The sequence below is a fragment of the Accipiter gentilis genome, chromosome 15, assembly GCF_929443795.1.
Source record: "Accipiter gentilis chromosome 15, bAccGen1.1, whole genome shotgun sequence".
In the NCBI taxonomy this organism is placed as follows: domain Eukaryota; kingdom Metazoa; phylum Chordata; class Aves; order Accipitriformes; family Accipitridae; genus Astur; species Astur gentilis.
Window position 1 is genome coordinate 17,058,314 of NC_064894.1, and position 18,867 is coordinate 17,077,180.

The 18,867-nt window shown below is 39.2% G+C and overlaps 1 protein-coding gene across 3 annotated transcripts; it reads right to left on the minus strand.

Moving 5' to 3' along the window:
* Positions 1-440: 440 nt before the first annotated feature.
* Positions 441-18,867, minus strand: CCNC (cyclin C). Of its 3 annotated transcripts, XM_049817667.1 has the most exons (12): positions 18,731-18,867; positions 17,837-17,943; positions 14,034-14,118; positions 13,721-13,790; positions 12,172-12,223; positions 9,270-9,325; positions 7,934-7,969; positions 6,073-6,164; positions 5,275-5,342; positions 4,920-4,999; positions 2,879-2,997; positions 441-2,209 (listed from the first exon to the last, which is right to left on the minus strand). In XM_049817667.1, exons 1-12 carry the CDS (start codon positions 18,760-18,762, stop codon positions 2,155-2,157), a joined length of 852 nt encoding a protein of 283 aa, XP_049673624.1. In that variant the 5' UTR covers positions 18,763-18,867; the 3' UTR covers positions 441-2,154. The 3 variants fall into 3 exon arrangements, with proteins under 3 accessions (XP_049673624.1, XP_049673625.1, XP_049673626.1); XM_049817668.1 differs by lacking the exons at positions 17,837-17,943; positions 18,731-18,867 and adding an exon at positions 17,442-17,829; XM_049817669.1 differs by lacking the exons at positions 14,034-14,118; positions 18,731-18,867.

An 18,867-nucleotide genomic window follows, 5' to 3' on the forward strand; every position in this document is an offset into this window, starting at 1 on the left:
CTGTTGAATTCAGATTATGTTCTATTTCCTGTTGTTCCAATTTACATCTCTCTTTTTATAACTGTCATCACTGAATCCAGTTCCTTTGACTGCACTTCATTGCCTTTCACTGTTTACATTGGAACCAGAGCTGGTAAAACTACCCTCACCTCCCCAGTAGAGAAATGACTTAAGATACTTCTATTTACCATCAAGAAGTGCCTGATAGTTTAGCTCTGAGGTTTAGGTCACATAGGCAGTTTAGGTATGAAGTAAAGCCTGCCACAGCTCTTGAACAGCAAGACAACTTTTAATCACTCCCGCCAGAATTCTTCATTAATTGTGTGAAATCCCTAATTTCAAAACATTAGCTTTCTTAGCAGAGTATGTGGTATATGTGAGAAGACTGATGTTTACCTATACCTAAAGGACAGTTCCTGTTTAAGAACTCCACACAATGGTCAAGTTGCATTGATTTATTTCTACTCCCCAAGTCCACATTACAAATAGCACATTTTAGACTTCAAGAAACAAAGGCAAACAGCCAAATTCCACTTCATCAATCAAGTGTCTATAAAAGTTATGGATCAAATGGAAACAAAGTAGCAAAGACCAAAATGTATATATTTTCTATCTCACCAAAGTGGTTTGGGCTTGTTTACCTAATGTTTTACAAAAATAACCTGAACAGAAATAAATGCTAGTAGCCTAATGGGCTACATACAAACACACTTCAGTTACATTTCACTGAATGACCAGCCAATTACAAAGACAGGTATTTGCAAAAAACAGGGTTTTTTTAAGGGGCCAGTTTTTTAAACCAAGACGCATCACAGAGCAAGGGTTTTCAAGAATTTCCCTCCAATATTTCAGACCAGGGAAATGTGTTGCTTCAAAAAAACAAAACAAAACAAAAAAAAGAACAATGTTACTGCACTTTATCATTCAATTTTTATACTTGGGCAAGTGAGCATTATCATTCAAAATGAAGTTGTACAGAACTTAATTAGAAACAAAGTTATCTAAAAATCAAGAAATTCGATTTAGGCCAATTCCTGACTTCAGTGGGATATCTGCCTGAGTAAGGAACACAGGATATGGCCTTCTGTTTGAAGGAATCTCATTTTCTCCAGCACATAGTTAACCAAGGAATCCCATTTCAGTTATTCTAAAGAGTTGCTCCTAACATCACAATTAAAATTAGCCAGTATGAAACTCACCAAGAACTTGATCCTCTTAAATAAACTCTCTAATGAACCACACAAATTCACACCAACAGTGAAGGCAGACTAACAGTGTATATCTTTTGTACAAAAAAAAAATCCACCATAAAAAACAGCAATCATATCCAGATTTGTATTTGACTGTGAAATATTCCGATTGTACTATACAGTACGTTTACTTGCAAAAAAAATCATAGCATGTTGGGTTTTTTTAATTCCTAACACTTGAAACGTTTAAGAAAACTGCAGAATCACTATACATATTGCACTTCTCTGGTAAGCTGGGCTACTACACTTCATGGCAAAAACATCCAAGTACATCTACTAAGTAAAACAGCATTTTTCTAATCCAAAAAAGGAACTGAATTTTTTTCCTGCAGCTTTCATTAAAACTGTAACAATATTCTTTGCAGAATATTCTTCTAGGTTTTGTTTCTGAAGGATTGCTGCATTACTTGTTACAGAATCCATATTTATTTTCAAAAAAATCAACAAAACTCAAGGTAATGTATAGATTTAACACACAGTGCGCTACCTTCCTTCAGTCACAAACAAAATGAAGACAACACAAATCATTAATACAGTTACACTTAGGCTTCAGGTTACTGTCGCTTTAAAAATAGTTCACTTCAATGGCAAGTTACAGTTTTCTCAAAGCAAACAAAACCAATAATGAACTATTTATTTTGAGTGGATACTGTTAATCTTTTGCAGCTTGGTTTAACATTTGATTCCTTACATTGAAAAATCTTAGTACATTTGCTCCAGCGTCAGAGAAAATGATGCAGTTTTAGAGAAAAAGCTTTCAAAATGCTTGACACAAACAAGCTATTTATTCTTCAAGTTCTTTGTCAAAGATGTTACTAAAACCTTCTGTCCATTTCATGAACACAGGAAAGATCCCAGGATGTCTTGAGTCAAAGTGGTCCATAAACAAATTCTTTGGAATGTCTTAAGATTGGCTATAACTAGAGTTCTGGCTACCATTTGGACCCTGTTCTCCTTCACTGTTCAGAAGAAAAAAAAAAAAACAAACCACATGTCTTCAAAAAGAAGCATCATATTACATTTTTGTCTTTTTTATTTATTTAAAAAATACAGTATTCTGAAAGTAGTAAAAACCTTTCGAAGGAAAATACTTCAACATATACACAATTAGGTTAAGATATTGTGCTAAATTTCATTAAAAATGCAAAGGTTAATCTCAGCATGCATAAATAACTTCAGTGTATTTATTTGAGTAATAATTTCAATATATACCCATGCAGCTGCCTGCTGAATCTACTTCAGAAGTCAACATTTCAAAGTTCACATTACATAAGCATGTGCACAGGAATTTGCATGTGCAGATTCCCAACAGTGGTATTTAATCACGGTAATTAAATACGACATCAAGCAGGCCCAGTTCTAATCAATCTGGCTCAACCACAGAGCCTCACACTGTGGTTCCTTACATTTGCTAAGCTGTATTGATCACAATCTAATCACATTAACACTCTCCATAAAACAGTAAATGTTCTGCTTCTCGCTAGCTCCTGAACAATCAGACTGGCTGTTTGTAATAGAAAAGTCTGCACTGTAAAAATATATGCTATACCTCAAATTAAACGTTTACTCATTCTTAAGATAGCAGTCCAGTTTTTCCATGTGAAAGGTGTATTAAGGAAATACAGTACCTGTTTGGAGGTGGTTTTGGTTTAGGCATTTTACTAAGAATAGTAGCCATCTCTTTCCTCTCATCAAAGTTCTTCCACTGCTCATACAGCTTCAGAATAACCCTGATTATTTCTAAAATCTGATTCGAAAGAAAAGAGATCCTAAGGTCAGACACAATAGTGATTTTATCTTTGTCATAGTCAGTTTAAGTGTGTAATTAATTAAACATGCCTCAAACTGAAATTAAGCAGCACAATCTTCATATTATAAACAGAGCTATCTCACATTTAATCTGGTCTGGCAATCAACCATTTCTATAATTAATTTTTTTATTTAATTGTGAATGGAAGCCTGAACAGAATACTTTCCCTCCCATTCAACTGTATATACCACTTCTCCTCCCCTGCAAGCTAAATAGCTTTTTATTTATTTGCAACTACTGCCACAGTTTATAACTATGCTACTGGGAAAATACAGACACCTGGCAGCATGACTGCAGCTAGATGACCACGGATTACCAATACAGTAACCAATGATTATCAATGTTCATATACATCAGAGGCACAGTGTAGGAAAAAAAAGCCCCAAACCACAAAACATTGGTCTGAATTCTTTCCTTCCAAGAAATAAAGAGCCAAGGACTATCTAAATACTTATTATATTCTTATTATTATTATTTTTGCTATATTCTTACATACATATAATAAGAATTGTTGAACTTTCATATTCCACTTCTGGAAGCATAAGCATTCTCTATCAGTTTGGACATTTCCTATCTACTGCACCTCAACTACCTTAATTTCCTATTAAATTTTTAGTGCAATGTTCTATATAAAAGGTGCATAATGTTTGGTTCATAATTTGTTTCATCATTCTCTAAATTAATAAAGTAGACTTCTTTATTCTTTTTAATACATGGACCTTGATTAAGTGCTAGAACAATATATATCCTTGAAAGAAAAGTTATAGTTAGCTAAGAGGTCCATGGTCTTAATGTAAAAAAAAATCAAGCTTAGATTATATCACTAGCATGAGAACCAAGACATGTAAACATTCAAACATGTTCAGTATCAAGCTTATGGTAACCTTATCTGTCAAATATAGGTTGGTTCTCCTCTGCTGCCAATTTATCATCACCCTGCTTTTACATGCATGACAGCACAATTCAGAAGGCTCTTGATGCAGCATAGCATCCACACCGTGCTTAAATTTGAAGACAAATCCTGGAATACAAATACAATGCCAGGATGAAGGGCAATACTGAGGGCAGAGAAGACAATGGTACGTCTCATCCATAATGTGCTATTTAATTCCAGATGCTCATTTTCAAAAAAGATAGACTGAAAAATATGTGCGGAGTGAAACAGTGTGATAAGGAGTACAAGTACTAGTTTGGCTTGCTTGCTGGAGCTAAACAAAGGTTAAAGAAGTCAATCTAAAAAGTAAAAGCAACTAGTGAAGATGAAGCACATTACTGGTATGAGAACAACTGCGCCTCAGAACCTGATAAATTTATGAAGGGGATCATTTGACACAGAATTTGCAACAGCAGGGAACTCAACTGAATGATCTTGGCATCCCCCTGTTTAACACTGACTGAAGTCATGGTCATGGTCATCCTGAAAGTGCCAAGAATATTTTACACTCTGCTATATTACATACACTTATAGAGAGAAAATGAGAACAGAAAATCACATGCACTAAAATAAAAGTCAAACTCATGATGGCAATCTTGAATGACAAAAAAACACTGGGAATTCTTTTTCTGGCAAAAAATGCAAAGTATGTTGGTTTTATGTATCCATCTGAAAAACGGCAACACCAGCAACACTTTGCTGGTTATGCAATGGCTCTCTCTCGACTTTCAGAGCAGTGTGATGACTGAATGACCTGACATTGTCTTCCTCCCTGAGAGATCTACCTAATTTCAACAGTACCTAACATATGATCACTGAATGAAGTTCAAATCAGTACTGCAGACATGTAAGATGGTAGTTTTATAACCATGACTACCATTTCTGGTCAGTCCATAACAGGTGGTAGGAATTAAAAACAGAGTACCTTTTCCATATCAACAGACAGCTCAGCAAACCATTGCCTTGCATCCTTCTGCTGGACAACACAGGCCACATGTAGGCAAGCTGCAAAGATCAGGTGACATGTATATTGAACAAAGAGCCACTCTTGATACAGTTAGAAACATTCTGTTTTTTATAAACTCTATACAGGTCAACAGAAAAAACGCAGGATTAATTACCTGATTTTTCTCCAAGACTTTTTAAGTTGCAAAGCTACACTGTCAGTACTGTATGAAATGCAAACTGAAGCACCTTATTCTAAGGAATGCTTGTTGATGGGACAGCACACAGAACGCATCCATTTAAACAAGACAAGAGACATTACTTGTGTTACTTACCTAGAGCTATCATGAAAGGAGGGTACAGCAGACAAAGATCAGTTCTATATGTGTCATTCACTATCCTCCTGTGCAAAAAAAGAACTTGTAAGTATTGTCCTATTCACATTTAGACTATAAGACTTCAAAAACTGCTGTCAGTTTATAAATATTTTGTCAGTTTCCCAGACGGTAGAAGCAGTGAGGCTACAGGGCAAAACAGTGAGGGAAGAGATCTCGCCCCTTGTAAAAATCTCTTAAAGCCTTTCATTTTCTTTCTTGTAGTCACTGCAGAAGTTTATTTGGAAACACTATTATACCACCATAAAAGTCCTTCTGCAGACGGTGTTGACGTGTACCATAAAATATTTATCCCTGTTTCACAAATAAATAAGGGCAAGCATAAAAGTAGTATTTTTACTGCCTTTCTGTATTTGTGAAACAGTTCAAGAATAAGAGTTCTGCTAACACAGCTAAAAAACCCTGCATACTGCTTCTACCTCCTATGACAAGATACAACAGAAAGCATAAGTTGGTAGAAAAAGATTACCTCTACTCATAGTCACCATTCAGTAGTGTAAAAAACTGTGCTATTAGAGCTAGTCTAAAAATAAAAATTAGACCACTGCAAAGTCAAATCATTACAGGGTTAAAGACAGAATAAGCTAAGTCGGGGACATGTACCTGCACAGGTTAACTAGGGCACCCTTTGTATTCAAATATGGCTAATCCTGCTTTTGCTTAACCACCTTTGAAGCATAACAGTTAAACGCTTTCTTGCTGAAAGGAGGCACTATTGTTACTCATTGTCTTCATTACCATGCAAGAGGTAGCAGCATGTCTTCTTGGCCCATATCTTGCACATATTGTAGCAAAGGTCTATAAGGATGATACACTATCAAACAGCAGTCCTAGGAAAAATGTCAACAGGATAGAAGTTAAATTACAATGCAGAATGTGTTGTCAGTTCACATTAAAAACATTTGGTTTACAAGTCAATTACTGATTTATTTTTTTTTTATGTAGCATTCTGACACCTAACCCTGCTCTAATGAGGGCAGTGCTCTCTCTAGAATACCATTACATAGCATGGTTGCCAGTCTGTCAATGTCATTCCCCTAAGAGACAGAGAAAGCCACATCTGCAGCACACTGAAACCTCATTTGCTTACAAACCCGTAATTCCCACTTGGAAATACAAAACACTGCCAGAAAACAGTCTGTCACTAAATACCCTACATGGAAAGCATGCCAAAATAATTGACACTGGTCTGGAAAGAAAGAAAGAAAAGGAAAAAAATCCACTGCTCTCAAAACCCCTCTTTTCAGGCCCAGGTTGGTGTAAGCAAGAAGGAATAACCCTCCCACTGAAAGCAGTCAACTGTATGGATACTATAGGAAAAAGCTCCATTAAGTTACATGTGCTGAACACTGAAGCGAGACAGTTATTATACATACTATATATTGCATAGCATACTGGAAAAGTAAGTTAATCCCCAAGATGTAACTTCTTGTAAATGCAGTTACTTATGATAAAACTCCTGTATACAAAACTCAAGAGTTACTGCCATGTATAGCGGAGGTATCAAGGACTAAATCTAAACAGGCTATCTAAAAACGGGTTATAATAACTGTAGGCACGAACAAAAAACTTTGATCCAACCTCCTCTGTGTCCTGTTCTCAAAACATATTTTCTCAGTTGCTGCCTAAATCACTAGGCTCCTCCCTGGTTTCTCTCTCCTTTTCTCTGCACTTGAGCAGAACCACTCCAGTACAGTGACCTTGGTGCCTAATCCATCCAAGTCCAACCAATATGCAGAAATTAGGCACCACTTTACCTAAGCCCCCTAAGAAGTCTGGGCTGCATCCTTTCAGTTGCCCTAGAAAACACAGCAATGGGATACCAACCTTACAAAAAGCAGGTACAGGCCCTTTCTTTGAAAGTGCCTGGAAGGAAATGTCACACTGTACTCCTTTCATCCAACAGTTACAGCACCATCTCAGAAAATGCAAGGCCCTGAATAAAGTTTCTTCCTCATAGGATTCAAACCCACATCTCACTTCCTAGAAGATTACTCTAATTATCATGTTATACACTGGCCTGAGTGGGATACTACCCACACCTTCTACTGAAGCTGGAACATACATATATAGCTGCAGATTCTTCCAGGCAAGAAGAGGGCGTAGAAAGAATACAACTCTTTATGCTCCTGACTGGCCATTCATCTGGGCAAATAAGGACACTGACATCCTAGTCTCTGCATCAGGACTTATATACAGTTACCTTTCTATTAAAAACAAGCAGTTCTGGAAACAGAACTTATGCTTTACCCTTCCAACACCACTAACCAACTGCTCTAACCACTAGGATGCAAAGCCATACACACTCCTGCTGTCCTCACCGATCTCACAATCTGCCCTCTTTCTGTTGAGAAGTCCAGCTTCAACACAAGGAGGCGAGAATGCCCTCACTCAGCCTAGATGACAGCACAGTAATTACGGTATTCTGCTGAAAACATAAATGTTAGACCTGAATGGACATCATTCTAAAATTGGCATGGGGAAAAAAAAAAAACAACCAAGACAGCATAATGCATATTTCATAGCACAAAACTCAAAATATTCTTCATCAGTAAAAAGTAAACTGAGGCAACAGTAGTAAAAAAACCCACATACCTACCATTAATTCTAAGAGATAGAATTCACATTCTAGTATCTGCAAAGAAGTAAAATCACAGTTAAACAGCAGCATGTTTCAGACAGCAGAAAGAATTAACTGGCATCCAGTTTAAAATCATCACTGGAATTCTCAACACATTTCCAACAGTCCTAAACACATTTCACCTGAAACTACAAAACCAAACACACAAAAAAAAAAAAACTAGTATTATCCATTGCCTTACCACCATCATAACTTAACTCCAGTCATAATAACAATGCATTTAAACATTTTGGATCAAGTTTACTATGAAAAGCTACTTCATTGACAGTACTTGTCTGATTTGTTTCAATACCTGGCAGCAGCAAATTGTTCCCAGTGTATAAACACTTAACAGCAATAGAGAAGTCCTTTTGTAGAATTAGAGCCTCTTCATCAGACCACTAACATGCCAAATGGCCTTTTAAAGTATTTTCAGATTTAATTTAATATGAATTATTCTGTTCAATTGTAGCAATTAAATCAGCTCTCATTTTCCATAGAGATAGTAACGTATTAGTGATATCAAGCAAAAGACTGGACTGCTTTGGCTATAGGAAAGCAGTACTCCGAAATATGTTTCCATTTGCCTTTATCTGTAAAATAGCAGAGCACTTTTACTGCAAGGTCTTAGATATTTTATATTCTGATATATCATATGGCTTTCTAAATTGGGTGGAAAGCAAACCAACAAAAAAAAAGTAACATTTCCCACAGTGGATCTAAAAACAATTAGATCCACTTAACTTTCAAAATACCACAGCACAGGTCAAAACTGGTTTCAAGAAAAACTACAAAATTTCTCAGTATTGTGACTGAGGATGCCTTGAAAACTACTAGTAAATCTGAATTTTAAATAATAAATAAATATTTTTTTTCAAAAGCCATTACATTTTACAGGCAAAAATAAAACCGCTTTCTGTAAGCCAACTGCTCCTGTGTGCAAGGTTGGAAGCATCCCAGGTGCAAGGGCTACTTAACTTCCCTGGAGCAATGTATCTGTAAACAAGAACATTAAAAAAAAAAACCCTAAATCTCTTTTATCATCATACTATATAAAAATTACTATTTCAGCCACCGAGTCACATCACTTCTCTTTATAGCATTCCTGTCAACAATTTAAGGAAAGAAGGTTATGTAAGATTTATTACTTTTTAAAGTAACTTTCCCAATAATCTATCCAAAACTAATTATGAGCAACCTGACATATGAGTATGAAAATATTTCTTTCTTAGAATTTGAAAGACAGGATTTCCTGCTAACAATTATTTGTCTTTTAATTCATTTGATCAAGTTATATTTCAAACAGCATACTTACATGGTTCATCCTATAAGGAAACTCCTTCGGAAAGGCATACGAAAACCTAGTTTTCACTAAAGAGAAATCGGTATGTTAAAAATTATGTAATTAATATTTTTACTTCTTTACCTTTCTATTAATTCATCTGTATATAGCCCTTCAAGTCCATTTGGCAGCACAACTGCTTGCAGTACAAAAGGTTTGTATTTAAAAAAGAAAAGTTAAGTTAGAAGATTTAAGATCCTGAAAGGGAAAGAGAAGTACACTTGTAACCAAGATTTGCACAGGTACTCAGCCAGATATTTGTCTGCTGCATTGGGCACTACTAAATCTTCTGCTTAACCACCAACTAGCTTATGGGCACCTAACTTTCCACAAGTTCTCATTGACAGAGCTATCTACCTACTGATGTCACTCCAAATCTGGTGATCTTTTCAGGAGCTCACTTCCAACACTAAATCCGGATGGAACTTCCACGTAGGATTTTTTACATAGGCTTGATCCTTCAACATAGAAGATTTTAAACCATGTAATGAAGTCTTAGAAAAGCAAGACTGAGGGCAGGGTGAGCAAGCTCAACCAAGAGATCTTGTATGTCCACGAGGAAAAGATTTTGGATACGCAAAAACCAGGCTCAAATTCAAAGCAAGATGTCAATTCACCACACTGCAGATCAATGTCCTAGGCACTGGATTATCGGACATTTCAAGGGTGTTTCTCTGCTTGAGAGACACCCCTAAGCATCCGCTTAGGCATATGATGTGATTCAAGACACTTGCCTCCACAAGAATGTTCAAATATATCCTCAGTTTTCTAGCTTATGATGATCCCTGATTTAGATACCTAATTATCCTCATGCATTTTACAAGGATAACAGGTACAAACAGTGCACTGTTAAGAATTATAAGTTGAAAAACAGAGTGATCTCATACGAGAATGCTGCACAAAAAAAACCCAAAACTTAAGTACACTTGAGGATGTGGATTTGAGATTTGTACAAGTGAAACACTTAAAATCTACATAAAGTTCCTGTCCTCCAAGGAAAACAGGTAACATTTAACATCCTGTTAAGTAGACGACATTCCTTATATTAATGACAGACAGTATATTATGAATTGATACTACCTCCAGAAAAGCAGTATGCCATTCACTTTGATGAAAAGATAGTGTCAGTCCTCTGGACTAAAGTCTTCAACATTTAGACCTATGGTGGACTTTGCTAGAAAATTTGCTGCAGGACAGTAAGACTAGGCTACTGGTTGGAAATTTTAATTATTTCAAGAAAGGTAAGAATGAATAAAACAGGTTTTTCAAGAAGCATGCAAACTGAATAGATACATAGTAAAAAAATAAACCACTTTGAGGGAGAAGATAGGGAAACAAAATATTTTTCCCACAAAGCAAGCTGCAGACACAACCATATGGAGCTGCCCTCTTAGTAAGCTAGGGAAACAGAGCAAAAAGCTTTTGAAGAGGTTGCCAGAAACCAATCTGAGATTATCTTCCTTACAAAGGAAGCATGCGTTACTAACTTCATGTTTCTATCTAACTAAAAGCAAACAAACCTTTTCAACCAACCACTGTTAGGCTAGTCACCTCGTTAGCTTTCTTTTACTTGTCTTGCCTCAGCTTTTTTCATGTTTTGTACGAAGACCTAAAAAAAATTGCTGTGTGCTACTGAAGCAACTCTGATAAAAGAAGACCAGGTAGAATAAAAGACATAAACACTAGGAGAAAGCCTGTTGCTTTTTGTCCCCACTTCCATGAAATGCAGAGTACTTATCAGGGCAGGCAGGGCTTCTAGGTCTGAAGGAAGAACTGTGTGGCAAATCTTCTGCAGGATTTTGAGACCTGGGATTTTCAGAAACAGCACAGCTCAGAACTAGGAGTCCAAGTAAAACCAACTACTGCAGATTTACCAAAATCCATCCAACTTTCTGACTGACACATCAAAACTGCCACATAGATCTGTGCTTTGAGATGCTAGTGATGTAAAAATAGCAACTCTTATTGCTAAATCTAGTACTGGTCTTGGTCATGCTGGCACTGAAGATGCATTTCAGTTCCTGGTGGTGGAACTGTCATATGGCCAGCCTCATGGACTGATATACTTACTGCATGTGGAGGCTACAGATGCAGCCAGTCACCTGTCCCCTCAATGGCTAAGAGGGATTTTGAAAGCACTGACCTACATTTTGAAGAGCATAGCCAGGAATTGTCTACTGAGAGCAGCTGGACCTTCTGGGTCAAATTATAGCATTCAGTTAAAGAAGCCATCACTTTAAGACCTTGATGGATGAGATGCAAGTTACAGGAACTGGGAAATAGAAGGCAAGCAGGAAAGAGAGAATGAAGTAACTACAGTGTGATTTTATTGCATTTATTTGTGAACAATACACAGGTTATAAAATGTATTTTTAGAAATAAATACCATGTGCAAAGACTAATTTTATTGGGGGAGGAGGGGGTGTTAAAAAAAATTAGAAGGTATACAGCCTACCAAAAATTCTGAAAATAGGTACTTCCATGGAGCCATACCTTTTATAAAACAGACAAGTAAAGTCCTAAGCTTCCAATTCTATCTTTGAGTAGTTCAGAATTCAATTTCCTACTCAAGACTGTTTATAAACCTCAGTATTTTAATTTTATTACTTTGGTTTTATTTATGCTTGGCATAAGTTCCAACCAGAATCAACCAAAACTAATACAGAAAGGACCCTTCTGTTTCTGTATTTAGAAACAGAAGTTGTTTATTCTAAATGGCTTTAAGTGGCTCCTAGCAGTCAACACGCAAGCCCCCCCCGTGACTTGATAAAAAGCTACCTTTTAAAAACAAGCAAACAAAAAAAACACAAAGAAAATATCTGCTCTCCCTATAGAGTTCCCTAACTACAGCATAATGAAAATCACCGATACTTACATACAGAAGTAGCAGCAGAAATCAACCTTGTATTTGAAACAACACCAAATTCCTGAAGAAAAAGAATGGTAAATGAAGTGAACCACTTGAAATACCATATACTCACACTGTTATCAAATTAAAATAACAGCTTCTTACTAAACTGGGCTTCTTTACACAGTACTTCTTTTTCCCCACCCCCACCCCTTTTTTTTTTTCTTAAGGTGAACAGGGTAAACTCTTACGTAAAGAGTTTTTTCATTGATTAGTTACTTTGTTGTTTGAGTTGCGAGGAATAGTAAAAGTTTATGAAAGGTACTAAAGCCACAAAAGCTCGGTTGGCTAACACTCTACATATAAACTAGACAAGAGGGCTTCAAGAAGGTATGTTGTTTTTCCTTAACCCACTTGGAGAGAAAACTGCCTCTAGAAACCTGTCATTAACTACTTTTTTTTATTATGTTTCCACGAAGTCTTAGCTCCTCTGCTGAGACAGTCAGCAATCTGAAAATTTTCTGTATACAGTGTTCCTTCAGAGAAGTGCATAGCTGAATCATTACTGCTACAGCTGCCCTCTGTTGCAGAAGCTTTAGTGTAAGGAAGGCCGCACAGACTTCTAGTATTTGTTCTAAAATATAAGGTACATCTGTACATATACACTCTATGTCTGTACTTTCTTAAAGGCTTAATTAACAGACTCATAAAAAAATACTCTCTCCAATACTCTGCATCTTTCTCCTTTCCTTCATCTCTTCCAAACACTGAAAGGTATCACAGTACTTGTACAGACAACAGTATCACATGTAGACACTGGTTTAGTAGGACTGCTTCTACCATCCACTAGGCATTTGAATTCCTCCTGTAAAATTCATTAGCGCTGACATATCACAGATTGGCCAATTCGATTTTTTTTTTTCCATTACGCAGACACTTCTCAAACAGCTGAAAAACTTCTTGCATTACAGAAGACTAAGAGCAGCGCCCAACTGATGCTAACTCTTGGCCACATTCAAAGTGGACTTCTAATGGTGGAGGCATGGAGCCTTCTCACCACTGTCCCTAATGGGTTAGTTCCTTATGATAATTTCTCAAAAGACAGCACATGAGCTACAACATACTTTTAATTCAAGTAATGAAAGTGTGGTAAACTCTGAGGATCCCTCACTATATGAAAGGGAAAAGGATAATTAGGAAAAAATTCAAATGATGTTTTAAAGTTTGAGTAAACATAAATAAGGAAAAACACACTAGAAAGGAGACACTGCACAATTTAAGATATAGTGCATGTAAATATGTAAACACTGTATCACAGTGAAACAGCCATTTTCCAATTTTCAGAGGCCCTTCAGGGTTAGTAATTCAGACAAAATTGTGAAAGATCAAATACTAAGTAACATGTTTGAAGGCCTTCTCCATCTCCTTTTCTTAAATGCTATAGAAATCTATACAAAAAAAGAGAAGGTTTCAACCCCCAAAGCATGAAGAATGACAAAAAATTTAAAAGTCCTAAACGTTTTCTCTCTCTCATACATCACATAATTTTACATTAAAAAATTGTAATACTTCATACCTCTACTTTGGATGCCAAAAACACACACGTAGGAGCCATTAATACTGGATCTATACTTTTTAGGGAATATCTGAAATGTTATAACAAAATTATAATATGTTGTTTCATACACGTAGAACGATTAATCTATTAAGAGCACCACACTTCCTTTTGAAAAAGCAAAGCTTAAGTTAACTTTATTAGCATAAAAGCTTTACACCATCCAGAAAACAAAAGTGGCACTGTTTTTAATACAGAACTGCATTTTAAAAGGGCTACCAAAATGTGCCTAGCAAATGTTTTATTCTTGTACCATCATAGTAAACAGTCCTACCTGGCATAGAATCTCTTGAAGTAGACTGTAGCAGTGGCAATAACTTGTTGTCTTAATTTAAGATGTTCACCTAAAGCCTGGATAACTTAAAAAAAAATGAACAAAAGCTTGAGTTGAGTTTTTACAACAATTTGACACCAAATAGCAAAGGATCTCAAAACATGACTAGTGCTGGGGATTCTAAGGAGCAGCAGCACAGTCTTCTCCCTCAGTTCAGATATGTTGCTTTGGTGAGACATGTTGCTGTAAACCTACAGACCTGCAAGTGAAGAAGAAGCACTGCATCCTGAAGCTTGTGGACACCTTCAGAAAGGGAAAGGTAACTTGACTTCATTGCATACAAAGTAAGTAAGACCTTTAAGAAGATGACAACACAAATCTCAAATGGAATACCCAAGCTTTACCCTTCTCAGAGCAAAACCAAATTCAAACATGTAAAATATAAGTCTATGGCGTTTCAGTGCCATGCAAAATGGATGGGTTTTTTTTCAAACAACTAAAGCTGCCAAGACAAACAATTTGGCAGAGGCAGCAGGTGTTAAAAAAATGACATATTTAGTCTAGGGAGAGGGGGTGGGAGACCAGAGGATGCAGTCAGCTGCTCCATCACAGTGGTCCTCTGCCAGTTGGCCAAGAAACAACCCTGGTGTCATCTGTGCAGGTAGCTCTTGTTTGGCCTCCCAGGCAAAGGAAAGGTGCCAAGCAAATTAGATGCATCAAGCTGGGATTAAGAGCAGGCGTTGGATATAGAGAATGGCACAGTGAAACATAAGGTTGTTACTTGTTATTTTTCCTATACTTCTTCACAGCCATTCTTCAGAGCAAGGCTTGGCTGTGTTAAGCCGCCCTCTTCCTTTTTTCCTCCCTCACCAGAAATGTCCAAAACAGTAATTTAAAATATACTGAAGTATATATTTAAAATACGTACAGCAAGATCAAGACTGCAACCACTGATGGGAAAAGCAAACAATTCTGTTCTCAGTCATTGCTAAATTCTTAGTCTCTATTTAAGCACCCAAGTCCAGATTTTTTTCCCCATGCTCTTATCCTGTATCCCTCGGGAATAGTATCCCTACTCTCGCTTTTAATGAGCATCACAGCATTTTAAAACACACAAATGTCAAGGACATTGCTGGCTAGAAAAGGGCTGAACATAGGAGAAAAGGAAAAAAACACCCTGAACAGCACTGATGGTTGGCAACTTCCCCACACACACACACAGGAAAAGGTAACGAATTTGTCACTATGATTACCCAAAGCAACATTAAGTCCCTGTCTGTGTCCTATTACTCTTTTCCTAAAGAGAAGAATGCCAAGTTGAGACTAACCTGCCAGTGACAGTAGGACAAGCAATACTGCCAGAAAGGAGGTTAAACCCGGTATGCCGTGTCTGTACAAATATTAAAATATTTATCAGTGTATCTTGGGAGGCTTGAAAGTATTTCTCCCTTTGATTTGACCATGGGGCTACAAAGCTGTCCTACTACTAGGGCATCAGAAAAATTCAAATATTAAGCTAAACAGAATTCTCCAAATATGTTTCTCACTCCCATGGGATTTTCAGGAACGGTTAGGCCATCTGCTGTCAGAGAAAAACCAAGTGTGGTTTAGGGAAAAAAATGGACATGAGCCTAGAGAGACTTAATGAAATGGAAGCTTGTATATGCCGGGAAAAAGTCCAACACTTGTAATTAATTTTTTTAATATTTTAAAATAAACTATTGGATTATTTATTCTCCTATATTTACAAAAATAAGTGGTTTCAGTGGGGGGTTTTAAATAAAAATTGTTTTAAATCTGAATATCTTGAGTGGCCTGTAACACAAACATTACAGCTTCTGCCCTAGACCAGAGAGGGAAATCCATTAATGCGCTTTTCAACCAAAAACTCTATTAAGACTTGGTGATCCAAAGAGAGAAATCAACATCAATTTCCATTTTCAAAACTATTTTAGAAGATGATAGTTTTCCTTCCCTACAGTGTTCACATTCTGAGTAGTTGTGCGTGGCCATAAAATCAGTTGGTGACCTATTGCACTTGTATTCCAATGAGGAGGCAGCAGGAAACTGCCTCTCTCCAGGCAATTTTTTCATGGCTTTAGGGAACAACCATCTCCTGGGCAGACACATGCTGAATTATGACAAGGCACGGCCGAGACTCAATCCCTACCCAAGCAATGCAGGAGGTGGGAGAGAAGAGGGGCAGGCTCTATAAACCCAAAGCAGGGTCCCCATTCAGAGGCAGGTGATGATACAACACACGTCAAGGGCTTGACACGGCAAGCTCTGCCTAAGCTCCCACCAGTACAGAGCAGCCCCTAACTGTCCTCCCCATGAAGGTGCCTCTCTTTGCTACAGAAGGGGTGAAAGCCCAGTACCGCTCTCTCCTCCAAGGTAGGTTGTGTTCGTACACGCACAAGGGAGATGCTGGCAGAGCTGTTCTCCAGCTGCCGCAGGTCACACACCGTACCTTCACAGGAGGCAAGGAGTGCCAAGGGAAAGGAGCCTGAGAACCACAAACTGAAACCAGCCTGTCTACTTTGCAAATCTTTGTTTGCTAAAGAAAAATACTGAAGTGAAACACTGAAAAAAAAAAGCATATTTCATAATTCAAATTCATTCTAGTGAAAATTAGCATAGAAATACAGTTTTAGAAATATCAGTACTCAGTTTTCTCTTTTTGCATTATGAAGCTATGCCACTTTGTTTTAAGCTCAAGGAATTTCAGGAATCGATCGAATAGGTGAAACTTGCTAGCTTGATTTCCTGGTGCCATCTAAGTGACAACACAGATGTATCCACAGTAATCAGATTCACAGCATACGCAATTATTATAAAAATAGCTAAGCTAAGAGAGAAGCTGGGATAAGTATCTTTCACAGATATCATTCCAACACTGACACAAGATCTTCCAGTGGCCTTACGAAAGTCACTTCACTTCTCTGTCTCAAGTCTGGCCAGATAGCTGAAAAAATAAGCATTTTGTACTTTAAGGGACTGCTGTGAAAAAATATTTAAAGTGCTGGCTGCAAACAAATTACTACTGAGCAATATCTTCTGCTTAGGGAGATTTTTTTTAAACACTGAACAATTGCACAGAAAAGAGTTTAAGTGCCACTGTAACCTGATATGCTCCAGTGCGGCCATTCATACGGTTAAATACTTTGCAGGACCAAGTAACTCCTAGATAACTTCACAGACAAGCCCCAAACTCTTTGGGAGAACAGGCTGCCTGCCAACAGCTCTCAGAAACCCGTAGACAATTTGAGAGCCACTCAGTGCTGGGGCATCGGTCACAAGGCAAGGCACATGCTGTGGTGCACGTTTCAGAAAACATAACTGAACACAAATAACACGTTTCCAAGCTTTGTTGTTTAATAGGACTGCACAGATCGGCTAAATACTTACCACAGCCTAAGAGCCCACCAAAAGCCCAGTTTGACTATTAACGCTTGACATTGAGCCTTTAATGTGCTAGCTCAGCAGTTTCTGCTTGCTTCTCCTCCTTTTACGTTTTCGGTAACAACCTCTTGAAAATAAGAAAACGTGCTACATTTTGTCCCATCGCAGGTTAAAGTGTTATGTATCCAGCTAATTTGCCTGTAAGTTCTCCTAAAATTGTGTTAATACGACTAACAGACGACAATGTTATTGCGATTGCAGTTCTTTGTTAAAATAGGTCGTGGAAGTATATGCAGTATCGCCACGAAAACATTACGTTCTCACAGCAATTCAAGCTCGCATTTAGACAAGGCAGATACTGTGCAGCTTTCACGGCAGAAATAAAAATAAAACACTTTTACCATTAGTAAAAAATATCTGTAGTTTCCAATATTCTTCTTCGGTCAGAAATTTCAAGTCTTTCTGGCGTTCCTTCAATAGATCTTGTTTATCCAAAATCCATTGTAAACTAAAGGAAGGGAAAATTAACTTCAGCAACTGCTTCTCAGCGTCACCGCGAGCGGCTCCTGCGCAGGCCACGGGCTGCAGGTCGGGGCCGGGGGGCTCGTGGCCTTTAACCACCGCGGGCAGCCTTCCCCAGCGAGGGCTCGCTCGGGTCTTCCGAGTCCCTCGGCCCAAAAAACACGCCCTGGCAGGGACTAAGCCCGGCGTTCCCTACAGCAAGCTACACGGGCTGCGCAGCTCCGAGGCACTGCCCGTCGCCAGCAGGGTTTACGGGCCTTCGGTAGGTCACAGGCACCCCTGGAAACCCCCGGCGCCCAGCACGGGGTGTCTCCAGGCTGCTCGGCCCCGGCTGCCCCGCCGCTGGGGATAAACCCACGGCGGCCCCGGCCCCGCAGCCGCCCGCGCTCCATCGCCTGAGGCCAAGCCCGGGCGGGCGGGGACGCGGCCCCCCTCTCTCTCCCGGGGAGCGCCAACGCTTCGGAGCTCACGGCGAAGCGAGGCCGGCCGGCCCGGCGGCGGCTCCGGCCGCTCTCGCACTCCCGCCCGGCTCCCGCCAGGGCTCCGCGGCGAGCAGGCCCCTCCGCCACCGCCGCCGCCGCCGCCGGGAGACGCAGCCCAGCGCCGCGGCGCTCCCCTCGGCCCCGCCGAGCCTCCCGACAGAGCCGCGCCCCCCCGCTCCCCCGGCCCCGGCCCCGCCGGCCCGGCCCGGCCCGGCAATGAATGGACAAAGCGCGGCGGCCGCCCGCGGCCCCCTCGCCCCCCCACGCCCACCCCGCGGCCGCGGCACCCACTAGTGCGAGCTCTGCCAGAAGTTCCCGGCCATGGGGAGGAGAGGAGAGGAGAGGGGAGGAGGCGCCCGGGCCCGCGATGTCCCGGCCGCGCCGCGCCAGCGCCGCCGCCCCCGCGCCGGCAGCAGGAAGGAGGCGGC

Bases quoted from the DNA above. Each gene is read 5' to 3' on its own strand.
- CCNC (XM_049817667.1), bottom strand. From the start codon at position 18,762: ATGGCCGGGAACTTCTGGCAGAGCTCGCACTA. The intron at 12,224-13,720 runs GTATGAAGTATT...CTTTTTCTTCAG, and splicing joins TTTTGGCATCCAAAGTAGAG to GAATTTGGTGTTGTTTCAAA. The intron at 5,000-5,274 runs GTAAGTAACACA...TGATCTTTGCAG, and splicing joins TCCTTTCATGATAGCTCTAG to CTTGCCTACATGTGGCCTGT.